The sequence below is a fragment of the Microtus oregoni genome, unplaced genomic scaffold (assembly GCF_018167655.1).
Source record: "Microtus oregoni isolate MIOR12 unplaced genomic scaffold, Mior012 000005F_ref0000423, whole genome shotgun sequence".
NCBI lineage: Eukaryota > Metazoa > Chordata > Mammalia > Rodentia > Cricetidae > Microtus > Microtus oregoni.
The window spans coordinates 9,153,414-9,174,930 of record NW_024543064.1 but is presented as its reverse complement, the minus strand read 5'-3'; the positions used below and the strand labels follow the sequence as shown (position 1 = coordinate 9,174,930).

At 46.9% G+C, this 21,517-nt stretch overlaps 1 protein-coding gene across 6 annotated transcripts in view; it reads right to left on the bottom strand.

Moving 5' to 3' along the window:
• LOC121447808 (vacuolar protein sorting-associated protein 13D) overlaps window positions 1-21,517 on the bottom strand; it is a 227,914-nt gene that overhangs the window by 52,856 nt on the left and 153,541 nt on the right. For all 6 annotated transcript variants that reach the window (XM_041651068.1, XM_041651069.1, XM_041651071.1 and 3 more), the window contains 2 exons: window positions 19,278-19,412; window positions 18,091-18,258 (listed from right to left, as the gene is read on the bottom strand). In XM_041651068.1, the coding sequence (XP_041507002.1) occupies window positions 18,091-18,258; window positions 19,278-19,412 (303 nt within the window). The remainder of the gene's footprint in view (window positions 1-18,090; window positions 18,259-19,277; window positions 19,413-21,517) is intronic.

Genomic DNA, 21,517 nt, shown 5'->3' with positions numbered 1-21,517 from the left:
TTTAACAAGTTTCTCAGAAGCAGTTTTGGACTTTAAATTCCAGAATCGTTTTCAACTCTGCTGGTAGCTAGTAAGAAAGCCTGCTTCAAGGCAGTTAGGACCTGAATCACTTCAAAACAAAGGTCCTAACTATTCCCTTCTGTTCAGTATCATTAAAACAGCTGCAGTACACAATCATTCTGGGACTGGAAATGTCGCTCGGTGGGAACAGCACTGCCTAGGCTCAATCCCCAGCACAACACACAATCAGAAAAGAGGAGAGGGAAGGGGGAGGGAAAAGAAGGCTTTCAAAACATTCTGTGAGTTTTGTCTTGACATTGAACCTTTCTGCAATATTTATAAACAGGAAAGTTAAGGAAATAATGACCCCCAAGCCAGTAACTGTCTGTCATTGACAAAATGCAAACCAAACAGCTATCTGTCACTTGGCCAAGGGTAAGGGGTGGGGTAAGTGGGGACACACATAGAAAAAAAAATGGGCAAGAAATAAGTTGGTGTTTGGTGAAAAGGGGCTATTTAGGAACCCAGATTTCTCTCTACAGAACACAGAACAGGTTGCCTCCAGTTACAGTTCTATGTGGTTACAATTCTATGTCATCCAGAGGACACAGGCCTGGCAGGGGAACCGAGAACAGTAAGGCACTTGAAAGCTGGGCTGGACACTCACTTTGTGTCAGTGGCACCTCCAAGCCAGTGACCTTGCTTTTCCCCTCCTCCATTCTCCGGACTCTTGAGGCCCTCCAGCCATGGGATGTGTCCTGTGTAGCCATTTCATGGACAAACACTTATCGGGACAGGCCACTTCTTCTCATTTAGAAACAAAGTTATCCAGCAGCACCCGATTATCTCAGTGCACAAGGTCTAAAGGCATCCAGTAAGGTCCAGCCTCCAGACTGCCCGGGTGGTAACTGGTCTAAGGCACACACCAGCTGAACTGGCGAGTCTCTGCGGTTCTGCAACTGTGACCCAGTTATGAACTCAGATGTTGTTTCAGATTAATCCGGAAGCTCAGAGCGGTTTGAAGCACTTCCATAATAGGATTTGGCTTTTTCTCTCAAAAGGACTGGTACGGTTTGTTATAAGCCTGAAGGCATGGAGACATCAGAATGGAGGCAGGCTTGGGAGAGTGACCTCAACAGACCAGCAGAAGGGGCTCAGTCAAGGCCTAGGGTTTTCCCATACGGATTACGAGAATCATGTAGGCAAGATGCCTTGTTGTTTTTCATATTTATTTAAAAATTACATTGATTGCCAGGCATGGTGACACACACCTTTAATACCAGCAGTTGGAAGGCAGAGGCAGGTGGATCTCTGTGAAGCCAGCCTGGTCTACATAATGAGCTCCAGGACTGCCAGGGTTATGTATAAGAGACCTTGTCTCAAAATAAAAACAAAAATTACATAGATTTATTTCGTGGGGGGGGTTATATATGTGCTAGAGTGTGTGTAAAGCTCAGAGAACAATTTGTCAGAGTAGTTCTCTTCTTCCTCTATATAGGTACAAGGGATCAAACTCAGACGTCACTAAACTTGGTGGCAATCCCCTTTACCTTCTGAGCAATCTCATGTGCCCATGTGCCCATGTGCCCTTTAAAGGCAGTCATGTATGTATGCCTGGTCCTGTAGTGGCTGAACATGTTGTCAGCAGGCTTTCCTGGCAGATGACTGGTGTCTGTCTTGAGGACTCAGTCTCCACATACCCACTGCTGAGAATCTTATGACACAGAGGAAAGCTGAAGGTGGCTCCGAACAGCTGTGCCATCTTAATAGGATTTGCAACAAATACCAAAGCCTCTTGCTCAAGTGCTGAGACAGATTATGAGAAAAAAAAATATCCTCTGTAGTAGCCATATCATGATGCCTACGTAATACTAGCTCCACTCTAGGGAGGTACGAGACTTCATTCTATTATTATTATTATTTTATGTGTATGGATGTTATGCCTCTAAGTATGCCTGCACACCACATGCATGCAGTTCCCATGGAGATCAGAAGATGGTGTTGGATTCCCCTGGAACTGGAGTTACAAGTGGTTGTGAGGAACTTTGTGGGTGCTGGGATATTGAACCTGGGTCCTCTGCATGAACAGCCAGTACTATTACCGCTGAACTGTATCTCTAGCCCTGCCACACAGACTCTGAAAAGGAGTCCCAAGTCACCTCTGACACTAACTAGCAGTGACTAGAACTGAAAAAAAAACTTTTTAGAAACTTTCTCTCAAAGAACAGTATCTTGATTCATGAGACAAAGAAGAAAATTTTGTCAAAATGACTTAGTGGGATCTTAGCTAGACAAGGTCTCCTCCTGTGAAGCTACCTGGTGACAGCACCCGTGAAGTGGCCTAGTTCAGTCCTCACAACAGAAGGACAACCACAATCCCTACTTCTCAGAAGAAAGCAGGAAGAGTGCAAGAACGGCCAACAGAGACGCGCTATGTGTGGCCTCCCTCAACAAGGCTTGTCCAGAGGCTGACTATTACCTCTGTAGGAAAATGCCTTCCAGAATAGCATGAAGCTCATACAGACACTCAAGACACACACTGTTCCTTGTGGAGAAGTGAAGCTGGCAAACTCCAGAACTCCTGGGTCTAAAAGAGGTTATCAAAGTCCATCCAGGCTCCTCGCTTCCTTCTCCCCACCCTAGCAAGTCCTCTCGGCTTCCCAGAACCCTTAACTCACTAACAACAGGAGATTACTCCCAGGGAAAGCAAGCAGTTTCTGAGAACGTATTAACCTGCTTGGGGGTGGCATGTGTGGACAGAACCTGCATCTTGGAAAAGCATGCACAGAGACACTGCTCACTTCAAGCAATGTCTAGGGAAGTGACTGGTGATCAGGCATGAATGTCCACTGAAAACTGCCCTTAGCCTCTGGAAAAGTAAGCAGCTTAGTCCTTCCTTTAGAAAGGGGTGGGGAGAGCAGTTGAGTGAAGACCTAAGGTATTGGATTAAGTCTCATCTACTTCCTTGAGAAGCTTGAGGCCAGACTCAGGTGAAAACACGAAAGAAAGTTCTTGGTAAGATGGGCCCAAATGTCCCCAGCCTGCAGGTGAGGAGCTTAGGTATTCCCTAAGAACACTGAGGAAGCCCTGGTTTGCCCAGGACCCAGGGTTACAAGAGTGCTTGCTTCCTAGACACCCATCTTTTCACTGTAACCTTGCATCATGGGAAGGGGCAACTGGCTCATTTTTAAAGGGCACTAATGTGCCAGGCATGATGCAAGCTTGTAATCCCTGCATTAAAAAGGCTGAGGCAGGAAGATCATGAGTTTGAAGCCAATTTGGATTAAAAACAATAATAACAATGAGTTCAAAAATCAAAGGATATAGATGTGGTAGCACACCCTGCGATCCCGGCTACTCGGGGGACTGAGGCAGAATGATTGCTATATGAGGATGAAGTTCCAGGCCAGCCTGACCAACAGTCCAAGACCTCCTCTCAGAATATGGTTCTCATCCCAATCATGAGGGTGCCATCTTCATGACCTGATCATCCTCAAAGGCTCCCACTGCTAATAAAGTCACCTTGCAGGTGAGGAGCCATACGTAAAATAGAGGTGGGGATGCAGGTTGGGCATGAGCAGTCAATCCTTGGCATATTTCTCCAAGTCTTCTAGTGGCGACTCATTCTACCTATGGTCAGGACCTAAGTTTAAGATTTGGGTGGTGAGAGTGGGCACACAGTCATGCTAAGAAAGTCAGGGCCAGGGAGTCGATCCTGACAGCCTGGGAGGTTTGCACCAGGGACTCTTCCTTGACCATATATGGCAAGGAGCCCAACTTGGAGCCTGAGCCTGCCTCCCAGCTCAGTTGCTGGGCAAATGACTCCAGTGTTAAGACTCTAAGCACTGGAGATTATGGGCTCCAAGAAATCACCAGGAAGCTATCTGGTCTTAAGTCTAAATAGCTGCAGGAAAGCAGAGGTCATGTGTGCCTCAAGAGAAATGGCCTTTTTGAATCCATGAAAAAGAAAACTCCCAGCCAAGCTCTGAACACTGTGAGCTGCACTGAATAGAAACGTGGAAGGATTTCCAGGGAAGTCTCTGCAGATCAAAGCAGATGAGACCAGGGGCTGCAGGTGGAAGCCATGACACATGCTCTTCTCTTTTAATTTCAGACCACCTCTAGATTACCAACATGCTTAAAAAGATCATCAAGCAGCATAATGGCTAGTCATGTGGAGTCAGAGGATTTCCCAAATGTAGTCTGGTGGTCAACAGAACGCGGTGCCCCTGCTGAGCTCCACACTGTGCAGAACAGCTCAGCTGAAGACAGACCCGCCACCTCTCTCCCTCCTGTGGTCCAAAGGCGTTTTAACAAGGCCCTCAGTTCGCTGACTCTAACTTCACAGTTTTCTGCTGTGGCTGGTGAAGGGCTGAGGTACTCCGGCAGAGCCACTCTGGCCATAGAGAGCAGTCTGGAGCACCTGCAAGCCACTACAGCAAGTAAGTGGACAGTTCCTTTTGCTGTGAGCTCCAGGTGGGGTGGGGCACCAAGGTGGTTCACTTGATGCTTTGCTGCCAACATGGAACCCACACGGAGAGGACTGACTCCTTCAAGCTGTCCTCTGGCCTTCATATGAAAACACACGTACTAAATAAGTAAGTGTGTGTGTGTGTGTGTGTGTGTGTGTGTATTAATTAAAGTGAGTCAGGCCTCCCACCCCTGAGTTTGGTTTGTCCTGACTGTGAAATGTGTGACTCTTTCTCCTAATCATACACAATATAATTGCAAAACAATAACTCTTCTATGTAGATCACAGGTATCATGGCACAGTACTAGGCTCCAAAGGTTGAACACTTAAGTCTCTTCTCTTTTATTTTCATTCTCCATGGGGCAAACAGTGATCAGTCTCCTAACTAGCCCAGCTAGCCAAGTGGTCCATCTCCAGGCTCTGGCACAGCGAACCCCTCCCCCCCCCCCCGCCATGCACACACAAGCCTGTGCTTCTCATACATAATCCCTCCTGTGAACCTCTTCCTGTCTACAGTCTATACTCTGTGTGGCACCCATATCCATGGATTTCTCCTTCTGTGCCAGCCCTCCCTACCTCAGCACCTGGATGCTTCCTGAACACAAAGTTCCCACCCTCTTCTTTGCTGTGTCATGGGGCCCCTGAAGACCAAAGTCTTGGCTTTCTCCCCCCGTGTGTCCTTGGTACCTGGCACAAAGCCTAGTGCTTCTAGCTAGCTGTCGACTCACAGTTGTGAGCTGGAGGAAAGGCCTAAAACACAGCAAAACTGCTTATGTGCTAACGCTGTGCACAGCTCTGTATTTAGTTAGGTCTGCGGAGAGCTAGAACAAGGCTCAGGTGCCCTGACTAAGAGTCTGAAGTTCTAGGCTGCATGCTTCATCCTGGATACAGGGCAGCAGCATCCACAAAAGCACTCCCATGCAAGAGGAAACTACAGGAAATGTGCTGAGTACTCTGTGCACCTCCTTGAGCCCAGCACCAACCGTGGTTGACCCCACAAACAAGATACCTAGGGGGGAACCCAGCAGGGAAGCCTGTGACAGTGCATCATCCATAAAAGGGCCAAAAGTATGGGTGGAAGTCAGGCAGCCTTGCTTCCTGGCCTCAGTCTTTCCCCAATCTTGAGCAAGTTAACTAATATCTGAGTGACTCTTTTGTAAAAGGAGCAGCTAGGAGGATGATGCTGAGGAACAGGCAGATTAGACAGGCTGGTGAGGTGGCTCAGAGGGTAAGAAGCAAGCCTCGGAACTCACGGTGTTAGGGAAGAACCCAAGGCCCTCCACACATGGATGCTCATGCTCACCCACAATAATAAATATTTTTAAAAACCAGATTAGTTTTTGTAAGAGGCATCATTGTGCACAGCACACAGTAGACATTAAATGCCAGCTACTACCTTAAAACAAAACAAAACAGCACTGTTTAGGCTTGAACCCAGTGCTTCAAACATGCCAGGCCAGCACTGAACATGGAGCTACATCCCCAGCTCAGCCTGTACTATTTGACAAGATGTCCATTCAATTACTCGGTTAAACACGAAGCTACCTAACAAGGGTACAGTGGGTGCTGATAGCTACCCCACATCTTCTGTATAGCTCCTGTTGCTACATTGAGGAATAAAGGGAAATGCAGTTCACAGATGACAGCATTCCATGCGGTCTGGCTCCTTTCTGCACTGTGACCACATAGTCCACAAACAGCATGCAGGTGGACAAGCTGCCTGCTCATTTTGGCAACAAATTATGAGAGACAAAAGCCAAGGAAATACAAAATTAACATTGTTGTCCTTATCAGAGCATACAGAGCCAGACGTGGCCACAGTCCTGGATGAAGAAAACGGGCTTCTGGCTTTTGCCTGTAATCTCTGGGACTGTTATCAGTAGTGCAGAGCTAAATTAAATGTTTCTTTGCACAAAGTTATGAGAAATGGATCAGACACAGTAAGGAAGGCTTCTGTGAGAACAAAACTGCTTTTAAAAAGTATATCATCACAGGGAAGATTAGGAAAACCCAAGTCTATAAATACAGCTAACTGTTTACTGGAAATGAAGAGAAGATGTAGGCTAAGTAAATACAGAGATGAGCAGGAAAATCAAACGTTTGTAGATGACATGTGTTTTCTGAAGCAGCTGTGTGGAGCGCATGGGGTTATAGTAGAACTGTGTGGTACTCTCCAGAATGTTCTCTGGCATTCAACCCCAGTGCCACGCTGCTGCATCTCTGCCACTAGCATGTGAGAGCATGTGTGGACTTAGTTACTCAGAGCCCCCGTGACGCCTTCTCCAGAGGGCGGGTGATTTTTCCAAGCAAAGGGGAGCAATCTGGATCATCCCCCACTACACATTTGTTGCTGGATATGCAAGTCATAAATGGAGGAGACTGGAGCTGTTGGCCTGCAGGTTTTCAAAGAGAGTCAATGCACTGTGGTGAGCTCCTGGTAGTACAGGAATTCCACGAAAAGGGCAGCTAGAACCAATAAATACAGTTCCAGGCAGAAGGAACAACAGTTTTAGATTAGACATGTCCAAACCCACAGACTCTGTTTTCTTGTTTGGAAGAATTAAGAATGTGCTGGAAATTTGGGGAATGTACTCTGAATCTTTCTTCCTCCTTCTATACCCCCCTCTTACCCTCCTTTCTCTTTCCCGCCTCCCCCCTACCCCCACCCCACTGCCTTTATTAGCTCCCATGTTACCTTCGCAGCCTGGCCAGGCTAACACTCCCTGACACTGGCCTGCTGGCCCTCAGTGGGTCCCAGGGGCAGGCCTGACTAGAGATCCCTTGAGCCCCTACGGCTCTTATCTGCACAGTGTCTGAGGAGTTTGGTATCTTCTCTCCACGCCCTCCTGGGAAGCAGGCCCAGCAGGTGCCCATTGGCAATAGTTTTGTGTTACAGGCCTGAATGAACGATCCCTGCAGGAGCTGCCGACCTGTTTGCACAGACACAGAGGCAGTCAAAAGTCCACCGCGTGAACTTGGGATGACCCCAGCTGCAGAGTCACTGGCGGGTTCATCCGGAGGGCAGGCACGCTTTATTAAACAACTAATACTCTTCACAGATAACTTTGAGAAAAAGCAAAAGTGTTAACTCTTTGCAATCTTGCTCTGACAAAACACCTCAGCTGTGAAGAGACTCTGATGGAGGGGGCATGCAGGTCTGAACCAAAACACCGAGACAGACAGGGCACAAGCAGGAACAGTGCTCATCTGTCCCAGGGAGGGGGCAGGACTTAGCCACCATTTGGTCTGCTGGTTTGGCAAAGAATTCTAGATTAATGTAAAAAGCACAAAATGTTAAGGTTTCATGTACTGACTCCAGTGAGGACTCTGGCTGGGAGTGGCCTGACAGTGACAGCCCTCGGTCAGGCAGAAACTATGAAGTCTGGGACAAACACGTATGCAGCTCACCCTGCGTTGCTTTGCTTTGCCCTGACTCCTGGCATCCGCAGAGACCTAGGAGTGTCATCCAGAGCTTCCTGTGCCAAAAGGAGAGCGCAGCAAGGCGAGTAAACACCCAGCACCAGCACTTGGCTTCCAGCAGCACACGGAGTTCCTTCCAGAAGGGGAGAGAGGCTCAGCAAAGGTCTGTGGTTCATAGAGCCATATTCTCACCGAGCACACAGCCTTTACGGTCTCTGGGCCTGCTGCACAACCCAGGCCACTCCTAGATTCTCTTTATGTAGACTTTAAAAGGAACTGGTGACAATAATTGCTAATAGCAAGACACAGATCAACCATTTTGAGAACGCATGTGACCAGCACTTACATTAATTTGGGCATAGAAGACTATATGCCTATTAAAGTTCCCTTCTGCCTCAGCTCACCAGCCGTCCTCTAAACCTGGGTATGGAAGGGCTTCCTACTTGGCTTATTTATAGGGGAGGTGCAGTTTTGCCTGGGTTTACTGGCTGGATGAGATCCTGTTGAAAGACTAGCTAGGCGAGGTGCTTCAAAGGAGTCCCGCCTCTCTCCCCACGCAGGTGAACAAATGGGTCAGGGCAACAACCCAAGGACATTATCCACGCTGTACCCAGCACAGCCCTAAAAACATAAGAGGAAACTATTTAGATCCTTGTCCTCCTTAGTCTGTAGTGGAAGACAGTCATGGAAACACATAAAATCCATAGAGAGAACAAGGTGCTGGAGAAATGGAGAGGTGGGTGAGGTTTGTTGCGCAAATGCAAGGACTTGAGTTCAAAGTCAGGCATAGCACGTAAGTGGGGATGGATTCTGGGGTTCACTGGCCTGCCAGTCTAGCTCAAGCAGGTGAGCTCTAGGTTCAATAAAAGAGTCTGTCTCAAAATGGAAAAAAAATAAGGTGGAGAACAATAAAGACACCTGATGTCAACCTCTGACCTCTGCGTGTGCATGCACAGGCACCACACATGTACATATGCATAGGCGTTTACCACACACACACACACATACAAAGATTAAATTTTTTAAAAAAGGAGGTCCCAAACAAATATCTATAACCCCAGGGCTCTGACCCACTACTTTTCTCTCCTTCCTTTCTACAAGATAAAAAGCAGGCAGCCACGAGCTGCCCTCCCAAGGGCAAGGTCTGCATCTGAAAGCTGGCCCTGTGACCCCTCCTGGGTCCCTCTTCACAATGGTCTGCGAGTGCTCAGTGCCAATCTTGATGTTCTTTCCCAAGTCTGCTGTCCTCGGTGTGTCTCCATGTACATCTAGGAAAGCCTGACTCTCCACATCCATATCCAGCAGGCACAAGCAAGCATCTGGCCTGAGAGTTCTTAGGAATACAAGATGCGCTTATGGAAGTCAGAGGCTCCAGTCTGCTACCACGTATGGTATTTCCACAACAGGGTTTGTCACGGACCTCAGGTTGGTGACACAAGGACTAAGGCAGCAAATTAGTCCTGCACTTTGTCCCAAGAACTTTTATTGCTTATTCAGAGACCTGGGAATTCATCTTGACTGCTGATTAATTTAACTTGATTAGTCTCTCCTGACAGTTACTCTGTAGCAGTCTAAAATTTTCACCTGCTCAGGCCATGGGACACTAATCAAACTCACTAATGCCACTAGAAATAAGTTATTAGAATCTAGAGGAAACTGCCTGTTTCCCCGTGGCTGGGTGACTGCAGCCCTGTGACAACCTGGAATTTTAGAGGCCACCCTTCACAGCAGGATGGCAGTGAAGAGAGAGGCCTCTTGGGAAGCTGTGGGGGCTCCTAGGGGCTATCTTCTGAGTTCCCTGGGGTAGCTCAGTCCAGAGGTCAGAGAGGGGTTGGCAACCTGGCTCAAGACTGACTGCCCCATTTCACACTGGTGACTGACTTTCCCACCACTCAGAGGAAAGTGATGACAGCCTGGCCTGCTGGCCCCATAGGGATGTCTGCAAGCCTAGTGAGCCAACAGACATGAAAGTGTTCCTGCTCCTGAGGAGGAAGCAGCAGCGCCTGCTAGGGGAACAGCCTGAGGCTGCAGGAGCCAAGGGTCCTGTCGTTTTCTGCAAGCTCCATTTGACCCTCCAGAAGCTAATTACCTGTACTGTGACTCAACGTTTTCATCTGTCAAATGAGAATAATCCTTGACGTTTAATGTCTAAGTGTGTAAAGATCGGAAGGCAACAGGAGCGTGCTACAAAGGTTAAATGTCTATAAAACGCCATGGAGCCGCTGCACCTTCTTTGGTGACTGCCCTAACCTTGTACATTTCCCAGTTACCAATAAAGAGGAAATCACTTTACTGGCTACAATACCCAGTTTTGACCATCACAAAGGAAACAGAACTGAAGCAATGGTTTGGCTCTGACAGCACATTCTGCTCAACAATGTCTTCAGCAAAGACACTAGAAGTCTAACACCTCCAAACTAAGATTTTATTACATAACTATAATTGACTTAAGCATTTCCCTGCTAAGAAATAAACAGCTCTTTCTATCCACACTTTTATTCACTTGACTGACAAAGAGGAGCTGGGTTTGTTTCCCCTTTCTCTAATAGTCCACCAAGGCTTCCTGCCATCTTGGGTGGAGCCAGGGCCTGCCAGAACCCTGAGTGATAAGTCTTTGCTGTGGACTGTGCAATGTAAGACTGAGGGCTAACAAGGCTGGTGAGATAGTACATCCTCCAAGTCACAATGTCCCTGATAAAGAGTCTTGCTCTGTATCCAAGATTGGTCTTGAACTTGTGGTCATGCAGCCAGCCCATGATGCCCTTTTCTATTTTGGTTAGCTGCAAACTTCAGATATGTTTGGGACACACTTGTAAATCAACCATTCTAGAATTTCTGTTTATTTTACATTAAAAACTAAACAACAGATAATAAAAAGCAGGCCAGTGTTTTATTTCATAACTTTGCTGAATATACACAATGCAAAAAAAAAAAATGCCAAACCAAATAAGAGATACCCCATACAGAGCAACCTGGCTCATTTCCATTTTTCCTACAGCAAATATTTATGGCTGGTCACAAGGAATATCAGCCAAAAATGTTGTCAGATAAGATCTTTGCCCTCAGACAAGTCTACTCAAGGATGTAAGCAATAAGCAGACATCTACATTCCATAATTCCATAGGCCCTGAACCTCATTCATCCTTGAGGAGAACAGGGAGCTCTTGCCCTATGGCCCCCACAGCACTTTCCCATGTGAGTGCTTTCAGTCTGCAGAGATCCCACTGCAACCTCCACTCTTCTGTAAAGAGCCCTACTCCACATATGCACTCCCCCTCCCTCCCTCCCTCCCTCCCTCCCTCCCTCCATCATCATCATCATCATCATCATCATCATCCTTCTTCAGTAGCTTCCACAGTATCTGCAACTAACGCAATGGCAAGTGTCTGCATATACTGGGAGAATATGCACCAAAGCCTACAATGCAAGGAAGCACGCTTGCTGCTATAACAGAAGTACAAAGTGCCAGGGGAACCTCTGCTGGGGAAAGAGCACTTTCTGGGTGGTATTTGGGCTCAGCCTTATAAATACACAGTCTCTGGCTTGAGGTACAAGAAAAGCATCACAAACACAGGTAAGATGCTGAGAAGAAGAGCAGGGAGAACGACATGCAGGGGAGACTGGGACAGCCAGCTTCGTCGTCGTCTAGTCATTACCTGAGTCCCCAGGAGCCTCCTAATGTTTGGCTTACAACCACTTTCCTCATGCTTAATCAAGACATTTCCTTCTTAGAAACGCTCAGGAGGTCTTCCCTGCTGGAGCTGAACAGAAAAGGGAAGGACGTGCACGTTTCCCACATGCTGCCCAGTGAGTGTGGTGTCCCTCTGCTCTCCTGTGGCCATGTTGGGGTGCCCTTGGTTCCCAATGAGCTAGGCCTGAGCACATTATCATCTGGCTACGAGGCAAGGCAAAGAAAAGGTCCGTCTGTTAGCTTTCTGGAAGTCCCTTTTCCTTCCGTGGTCTTTCCTCCCCAAGGCCATAGAGATTACTTTAAGTAATGCCTTGACAGAAGCTTCAATTACTCCAGCCCCTCCGTTCACAAAGATTCTGCTCCAACCTGTTTTTATGTCCACTTGGCTTTTTGTGACTTCTCATATAGCTCACACAAATAACACCATGGTTCATGTGTGATTCCCAAGTCTCTAAGAAGAAAAGTCATTTTCCTTTGCATCTGGTCTCTGAAAGTCACTCGGCAAGAGAGACGACTTGCTGCAAGGCTCAAGAGGACACTGATGGGGAAACTCCAGTACCAGATCATGCTTGTTTCTGTAGTACAAGGGAAGACTCCAGAAACAGTCACCAGCAAAGTACTAAGAGCTAGAGGGCCCGGGGGGAATCCAGAGTACACCAGCTTCTGTCAGGCCACCTTGGGGGAGTTACTTCTAGATTTTCTTACATTATTTCTAATTTCTTCATCTGTAAAGTAGTGGGGGCAACACCTCCCTACCCGCAGATCTCATCAATGATAAGTGATGAAGACAAACACAGACTAGTGTCAATGAGTAAGATATATATATTTTTTTACTTTCCTCCAAGAAGCAAACTACAGAACAGGCCAACAGAACTAAGTATAGACTTCTCAAAATGACACATTGCCCCCAGTGTCCCCACCTGGCCTTTTAACTCAATTGCTAAGCATCTGAAAGTCATATGCTTACAGAACTCAGGGACAAGATGTCTCTACAGAGTTTCAAAGTCTATGGGAGAGATCGAGGGGAGGAAAGAAAGAAGGGAACAGAGTTACTGCGAAAAACAAATCAACATTCTGCTGTTAACTGACAGTAGGTAATACAATGTTTTCTAGTTTTAGGCATTCTGAGCTGAAGTTAAATATTATTTTCTTAGATTATTTCTAATTTTGTGTGTATGTGTATGCATGCACATGAGTGCAGGAGTCCACAGAGGCCACAAGAGGGTGTCAGATCCCCTGATGTTCAAATTATAGATGATTGTGAGGTACCATGTACATGTTGGGAACTGAACTCAAGTCCTCTGCAAAAGCAGTAAGTGCTCTTAACTGCCAATTCACCTCTCCAAGCCCTTAAACATTACTATTTTAAAATGACATTCTAGCTGCCTGGAAATGCTAAAGTAGTCAAGCACCACAGAGGTTACAATTCAGCTCCTAGGATGAAGGCACCAGAAGAGGGGTTTGAAGACCATAGCCAGGTTACACACTGTGACTCTAACTACGATACTGACCAAAATGGCACTTCTTATAATAGGTGGAAACCTTAGCCATGACAATCATAAAGGAGAAAGAACTTAAGGAAAATGAAATCTTCCAGACACAGTGATCCTTATCTTCCACTGTCAAAAATCGGTTGATTTGTCCTTCAGAAATTCATAAAAATTAGCTGGGCATGGTGGCCACACCTGTAATCCCAGCACTCAGGAGGCAGAGGCAAGCAGATCTCTGTGAGTCTGAGGTCAGCCTGATCTACAAAGCAAGTTCCAGGACAGCGAGGGCTGCTATACAGAGAAACTTTGTCTCAAAAAAAACCAAAATAAATAAAGAAATTAATAATAATAATAATAAAATTTGTGAAACTTGAGTGTAGTTCATTTCAACTTATTTGGCTCAATACTTGAGGCACATCAGACACTGGTGTGAAGGACAGGAAGGGCTGTACTAAGCCTGATTAAGCTACATTTCTTTTTTTTTTAAAAAAAATATTTATTTATTTATTTATTATGGATACAATATTCTGTCTGTGTGTATGCCTGCAGGCCAGAAGAGGGCACCAGATCTCATTACAGATGGTTGTGAGCCACCATGTGGTTGCTGGGAATTGAACTCAGGACCTTTGGAAGAGCAGGCAGTGCTCTTAACCTCTGAGCCATCTCTCCAGACCCCTAAGCTACATTTCTTGCATTAACCATCTTTGCACTTAGAAAAACTGCTTCTTAGGCTGGGTGGTGGTGGTGCACACCTTTAATCCCAGCAGCAGCAAATCTCTGTGAGTTCAAGGCCAGCTTGGTCAGTTCCAAGAGAAACCCTGTGGGGGGGGGGGGGGAGGGAGAGGGGAAGAAGAAACAAACAAAAACCAAAAAAAGAAAACCTGCTTCTTTGGAGTAGACAGGCTTTTTTTATTTTTGATCTTTTCAGCTTTACTCCCTTCCACCACACAGCTGCACCCCTAGGAAACGAGGTGAAGTCCTCTGAAATGTGTGCTGTTCACTGCTAAGACAACTTCAGGAGCCCACTTTTGACGGGATGAACTAGGAAGTGTAGGGGTTGTCATTTGCTTTCTGCTGGCTGGGGAGCTGCCTCCTTGGCTGAAGGAGAGGAACGCCAAAGCTGTGCTTGGGAACCTTGGTCACTTGGGATTCTCATGCCACCATTCCACTGCGCGGTGCCAAACAGGCTGCTGACCACCCTGATGTTTAAGATTTGCCTGAGCTAGGAAGGGTCAGTCAGCATCACAAAGCTGCCTCTGACTACACAGAATTTAAACTTTTAGCCTTCAAGGTTATTAGAGGAAAATTAAACAAAACCTCTGATGCCGGTAAACATGTAAGTAATTCCTCCGCATGTGACAGCCCAAATATACCCCATCTGAGGCAGAAAAGGAATCCTTCAGGTGACTTGGGATCAAAGGGTTTCTGAAAACAGAAAATCCTACATTCTCTAAGGGGTAGATCACTGTCTGAAGCAAATTTCACTCAACTTAAAACTATGCCAACTTAAACACAGTAAAACCCAATGCTTACGAGAAGCCATCCACCTACTTCTCGCTTATAGGTACATGGAAAAGCTATTATGGGGATAATCAACTCGACAATAAAATGGAACAATCACATAATGACAAAAACAGACATAGTCATAAATTGTCGTTCCCCTTCAGAATCCACACAGAACATTCTTTTGTGCAAAGATCTAACTTTCTCCTTGAATAAACAGTGTGTTAGTCTCGTCTGAGCCCTATAAATATACTGCCTGCAAAACAAACACAAACAAATGCTAGTTCCTAAACAAAAGGCAGCTGGGCTGCCCTGCCTGCTACAAGGCCACAGCAGAAGACGTGGGCGATGAGGCGGGCAATGAGGAAGGCACTGGGGCACTGGGGCCTGTCAGAGAAGAAGCTCTGGAGTAGCAAAGTCCACTGAGCACTGAGCTGTCCCAAATCTGGTTTCCTGGGACAAAGGATCAGCGGAAGGGAAATGGCTCAACTGCACACTGCCGCCCCAAACAGAAGTGGGAGAAAACCTCATCTGAGGTCCTAGCTAGCCTCTGCAGAAGTCACTCAAGGTCAGCCTCGATCTCTACCTGCCCACATTGATCTCCAAGTGTTGCAAAAACCCATGACAATTCATGCTTGCAAACAGGACCTTGGTATGGTTTGGTTTCTGAGACAGCATCTCACTCAGCAGCCTCTGCTGGCCTCAAACTCAAGATCCTCCTGCCTCAGTCTCCTGAGTGCTAGACTTTAATTGAACTCAGGGGGTTATTAATAACAACAATAATGGTGGTGACAGAGCTGGGAGGGAGACAAATCGAGGCCACTAGGCGGAGTGGGAAGAGGAAGAGGTGGATGGATACACCATGGTCAAAATACAGTGTAGGAACACAATGAATTTCCACAAGGAAGTAAAAAAGAGTGATCCAGGAAAGGAAAGCTTCTGCAGCTGTCTGCTAACTGCGGTCAGCCCTTATCTGAGCTTCAGTCCCTTCTCGGAAGCACTAGCAATGCTTAACCTGACTGGGTTACCTAGGCAGCCAATGTCACCAGACCAAAGGCACATTTGCAAGCACCTAACTCTGACTGCATGTAGAGAGGGTGACCACAGGCCACCATTCCCCAGGCCTGCTGGTGAGAGGACAAAAGGAGACAGGACAGCAGCAGACTTACCAGCTAACAAAGCAATGTCTGCGTCCAGGACAATCTTCCAGTAGGAAGCTAGCAATTGTGAATAGTTTGCATTCTCTAAAGTGCTTGAGAAAGGACCTTAGTTAGACACACAAGGGAAGATAGCTATTGCTGGTGGGGGAGTGTTAGAAAGAGCTGGACAACCCTGTTAGATCTAGTACAACCCTGTCATTTTTAGTCACTTGACCTTGAAAATGTGTCCAAGTCCTTTAAGCCTGGCTTCCTGATTTGCAGGGTAGAGATTAATGCCAGCAGGGCAGTGTGTGACAAGGGCCGTCTGTTACAGGCCTGACAGACAAAAGGCATTCAGTAAGTGTTTGCAAAGGAAAGTATGTGCCACATGGCGCTGGTGCGCTCTGTCCCTGTACCAGCACCTTTCTCTTACTGTTGCTGGCATCAAGAAAGCCACAGAACTACCAGCACTTGGTCCAAATCACAACAAACAAACTGATTTCAACACCAGAGCAAAGCCAGGTGGCTGGCAGTAGCTCAGTGAGGGGCGGGGTCACCTTCTGCCCTCCTCCTCACTGGAACTCAGCACTCTAAATACTACCCCATGGCCCAAGCTTGATTCTTGTGTCCTCTGCATTTCCTTAAACCCCCTCATGAATGCAGAGAAGCAGACAAAACAACTCAACAAGGCAACCCTGAAGGTCTGCTTTCAACTCCCCAAAACCACTGGAGGATGGAAAGCTTTAGCCCAGCCACACATACAGCCGCACCGAAGATGGTCTGGCCTGGTGTCAGCAGACAGACCAGCTCATGTGAAGAGGGAGCTTTCCTGTCTTGCAGCAAGATGGACTCAAGTGTTTAGTAACAAATTCAGGGTTTATTAAAATAAATTAGAGAACAATTTCCCTCAGTAACCTGTGACTTCAATACTGTTAGCTTACTGGAGACAAGATGAACTCATGAAATATGCTGACACAGTTAACAAGGTTTGCAGTCAAGCGACTCTGGCCCCGGAAAGCCACTTACGTAAAAGCGGTGACACTATAAAGTACGATAATCAATCAAGTTGAATCAAAAGCTTTAAGGAGAGTGTTTACAACAGAATATTGCAGGGTATCTGCTGACATGGAGTCCAGGCACTAAATGAAGAACTTGGAAGTCAAGCAGCAATATACTGTAACATACATGGCTGGGGGCAGCGTAAGGAAGACTTCCGAAGAGATGGGGGCCGCCTTTCAGACCCTGCCCTGACTTTACCTACTTCCAAGTTGTATTCTAAGAAATTCTCTTTCTTCTTCTGAAAGAGATTTCTCTGTGTTGAATCACAAGGCATACCCTTCTGCTATGACCCAGAACCATCACAGCCTCAGAAACACTGATCCAAGGAAGACTGTCCTCCCTGGCGACACTCTTGAAAAAGACACCCATTCCAGCACAGAAAAGCTAGTCAGCTGCACCTCTCTGCTCGGCAGAATGGGGTGAGGTACAGCGGAGGGGTGGGGTGCCCTGCCAGAGCCATTTTTCTTCCCAGCAGCCCTGGGCCTCACAGGAGTCGGGCCCATAGGAAGAAGCAGCAAATACCCATAAGTGTTTCCGTGGGTTTCTTTCATGAATGACAGGACAGTGTCCACATGGGTAACATTTCTTAGGAGGCCCCCAACATTTCCACAGAGAGGAACAGGAAGGAGGCAAGCTCTCTGGGAACAAGATGGGCTCTCAGACAACTTGCATACACCATGGAACAGCTGCTGCACTCGGCCACCTCCACACATAGAGCCACTGCTGGGTACCAATAATGGACCATCATAATGCCCACCAAGCAAGATGCCAGGGAACCATGAGGTCACAAAACAGCCCCATTGTCCTCCTACAGCTAGGTTCACATGGCTTGCAGGGCCACTGTATTATTGGACCCCATGGAATTGTGGGGATTTATTTGTTGGCAAATCTCAGACAGAAGGCATAGTTCAGTTCATACTGTTTGGTTTGGGGGGGTTTTCTTTTGTACTAAGGATGATACCTGAGACCTTGGGCATGCTAAGTGTCCTACCACCGAGCCATATCCTCAACCCCTCAAATTCATGTTTACAAAAAGCTAGTTCATTCTGTAGGTGTGGGGAAGGATACACAAAGCCCAGGGGTCATGTGACTACTGTTCTGACCAGGCAAGCTGCAGAGCCAGGGTAGGGGAAAGATACATGCTTTGGAGCATGCTCCCTGGCCCTGCTGGCCGACCTCTGCAGCAGAGGAAGGCAAACCACTGCAGCAAGGAAAGGGGGTGAGTGCTGCTTCTCTGGGCCAGCTAACCACCAATGAAACTCAGTGACAGAGAGGCCTCTTGAGGCTAATCCCATGAGCTCATCAGCATTCCCTTACCTTGGCAGCAGAATTCGACACTCCATGGGTAACATTTCTTATGAGGCCCCCGACATTTCCATACTTTATCAGTCCAGTGACCCCTTCAGAAACATCATTCAAAAGGCCCATGGGATTGCCGAGGAAGTCTACTGAACCTAGAATCCGCGCTGCCTGACTGAGGAGTTCCTGTGGGATGGAACGGGGGGAGGAAAGGTACATTAGCACCAGTGTCCCCAAGAAGAGGTCAGGGATCTATCTCATCCCCCAGTCCTGTCAATGATGACTTTCTCAATCTTCGTCACCCCCCCAATGACCTCCTTTCCTCTCATGAATGACCCTAAACCTCACCCAACATACACACTGGGGGACTGTTTTCAATACAGTTACAAATATGCTCCCAGGCCACTTAGGAGAATGGAAGCAGCTGTGAGACTGGAAAGAGTCTTTGGGGATTTTTATGAACAAGCATCAGACTTTCCCGCCAGGCCCACTAGGAGAATCAGGCAGGAGCAAGGAGGGGTGATTCTGGAGTATGCGCTCAGCAGGAGCAGGCGAGGAGAGAAGGTCCCCGACTTGGCAAGCAAACCCCCACCAGGCCCTTTGCGTGTCTGATGCCTGATTCCAGGAGTACCTGCTTGTGCACGTCCCTGCAGGGGTGGTGGTGGTATGTGTATCTCCAGTTAGGGAAGGAAATGAGTAAGCTCTGACTGTGGAAACTAACAGATTCTACATGATATGATGATCCACTCAAGGCTCTATATTTGGAATTGTGCAGTCTAGATTAAAAAATACAAAATGGAAGCTGTCCAGCTTGATTTAAAAAAAAAAAAAAACAAGTCAAGTTCAACTCAAGGTCAAGATCTCAGAGGCGCTAAGAACAGTGGTGTGGTTGTTGAAAGCAGCCATGCCTGGTACACAGTACCCTGCGCTGTTCCTGAAGCACCAACTAAACAGCTAGGAGCTGTGACTAACCCAGGGAAGGAAGCCCGGGGACCGGCCCTGAGGAACAAGACAAACAGTGCATAAGCTAGTCTTGGGATTCTCAGAATATCTATGGGGGTGGGGTGGGGAGGGAGGCAAGACCTGACTCACACAGCACAGCAGAGCTCTGACATCTTAGATTCCCAACACCCAGAACCAAGGTGCTCCCTGGCCCTGGCTGCCCCTGCCTCACTCCACCCTTCCCTGTCTGCATGCACACACACCTCTTGGAAGTGCTTAAGGATGTCATTGATGATGAACTCCTTGGTCTCATAGGGGTGCACCCGAGTGAATGGGTCCAGATTGATCACAGCATCTTCAAAGCGAATAAGTGGGAATCCCAGGGTGCTTTTCAGGGCCTAGTTAGGGAAGAAAAAAGGTACAGACTTCAGACACAAGGTGATTTTCTGGGGTGCTATAATTCTAGAACCCACGATAAATGATGAGTCATGGATTAATGTTTAAACATAAGCATTTCCCCTATAATTACAAAGGTAAAATGTCACAGAAAAAAGATGTACAAATCTATTACCCGAAGTCACACACATCTCAGCATTCCAGCAGCAAACATGTCAGCCTCATGGCAGAAGCCCTTCTGGTCTGCTGGACCCTTGGCTGCCAAGATCTCCTTTTTGTCTAATGTACACTGCACAGGGACAGAGCAGCTGCACACACATTTACTTTGTTTCCTTTTTTTAAAAAAATATTTATTTATTATGTATACAATATTCTGTTTGTGTGTATGTCTGCAGGCCAGAAGAGGGCACCAGACCCCATTACAGATGGTTGTGAGCCACCATGTGGTTGCTGGGAATTCAACTCAGGACCTTTGGAAGAGCAGGCAATGTTCCTAACCTCTGAGCCATTTCTCCAGCCCATTATTGTTTCTGCCTCTTATCTTCACTTGCATGTTCCTGTGTGGTGTGCATGCATGTGAGTGTGTGCATGGTTACTGCACAAGGGTATACACATGTGTGAGCATGTATGAGCTGATATCTGAATCTTTCTCTGATGGAGGTGGGTCATTTGTCTATCTGTTGCTTTCATTGGTTAATTAATAAAGAAACTGCTTGGCCTTTGATAGGACAGAAAATTAGGTAGGCGGAGTAGACAGAACAGAATGCAGGGAGAAAGAAGCAGAGTAAAGCAGTAGCCATGATTCTCCCACCCGACACAGGTTAAGATCTTCCCTGGTAAGCCACCTCATGGTGCTACACACATTATTAAAAATGGATTAAAGCAAGATGTGAGAGTTGGCCAGTGAGAGGCTAGAGCTAATGGGCCAAGCAGTGTTTAAAATAATACAGTTTCCATGTAATTATTTCGGGTAAAGCTAGCCAGGCGGCAGGACACAGCCCCGCCGCTCCATACTACAGAGTGGCACCCAACGTGGTAACTAAATCCGCTTTGAAACCTGCAAGTTTTATGTAGACCAAGCTGGTCTCAGACTCACAGAGAACCTCTTGTCTTTGGCTACAGAGTGCTAGGAACAAGGTATGCATCGCCACACCCAGCCATTGAAAATCTTTAACAGTTAGCAGTGAAGAAGTTATGGCATTCACAGACATGCATTTTGGGTGAATCTGTAGGCATCTTATTTATTTATTTTAGGTGCATGTCTAGCTGCTGGCCCATAAAAGGTGAGCACATTGACCCTCAGTATACATGCCTGCTTCATTTGTCACACTCACATGGCGACACCGAAAGCTTGGTTCTTATGTGACCTGAGATCCACGCACACCTTTCCAGACAGTATCTTCCCAAGCAGTACTGAGCACACAATGACAGTCACATGACTGCTCCTGCTCCCTTTTGTTCTGTCCCCCACAATGCTGCCATTTTTAACTGCTGTGACCCTGTAACGAACTGTGAGTGCTTTAGATTCCTTTTTTCCTTGAGGACTATCTTGGGTACTGGCCACAATAAATTTTTGAGGGAAAAAAGCTCACCCAGAAAATTTTAGAATTGTCCTCAGGATTATGACCCATAAGTCAACTGAGGAAAGGGAAGCTTCACATCATCACCGAGTGTGTTCCGCTGTAGTAACAAGGCTTACCCTAATGTAGAGGGGCTTTTAACATCACCAACAACGTCTCCATTTTTCTATGTGAACATCGTGTACGCCTTCTGTTCAGTGTGTCCCTTTATAGATTGAAATGGTCACAGTTCTTTGTATCTTCAATGGATCTATTTTGGTGTATTTGCCATAAGTCTTCCTTTCACCAGAATCTTTAATAACTGCTGTCATTTGCTTCAGAAGTAAGACCATGTGATCAGTGAGCCCCAGCCTCAAGAGACCTGCAGGCCCCTACACTGTTGTTTCTGATGATGCCACAGTGTGGGGAAGCTAAGATTGCCATCCTTAAAGATATGGGTTCATGCTGGATGGTGGTGGTGCATGACTTTAATCTCAGGACTCGGAAGGCAGAGGCAGGTGGCTCTGTGAATTCAAAGCCAGCATGGC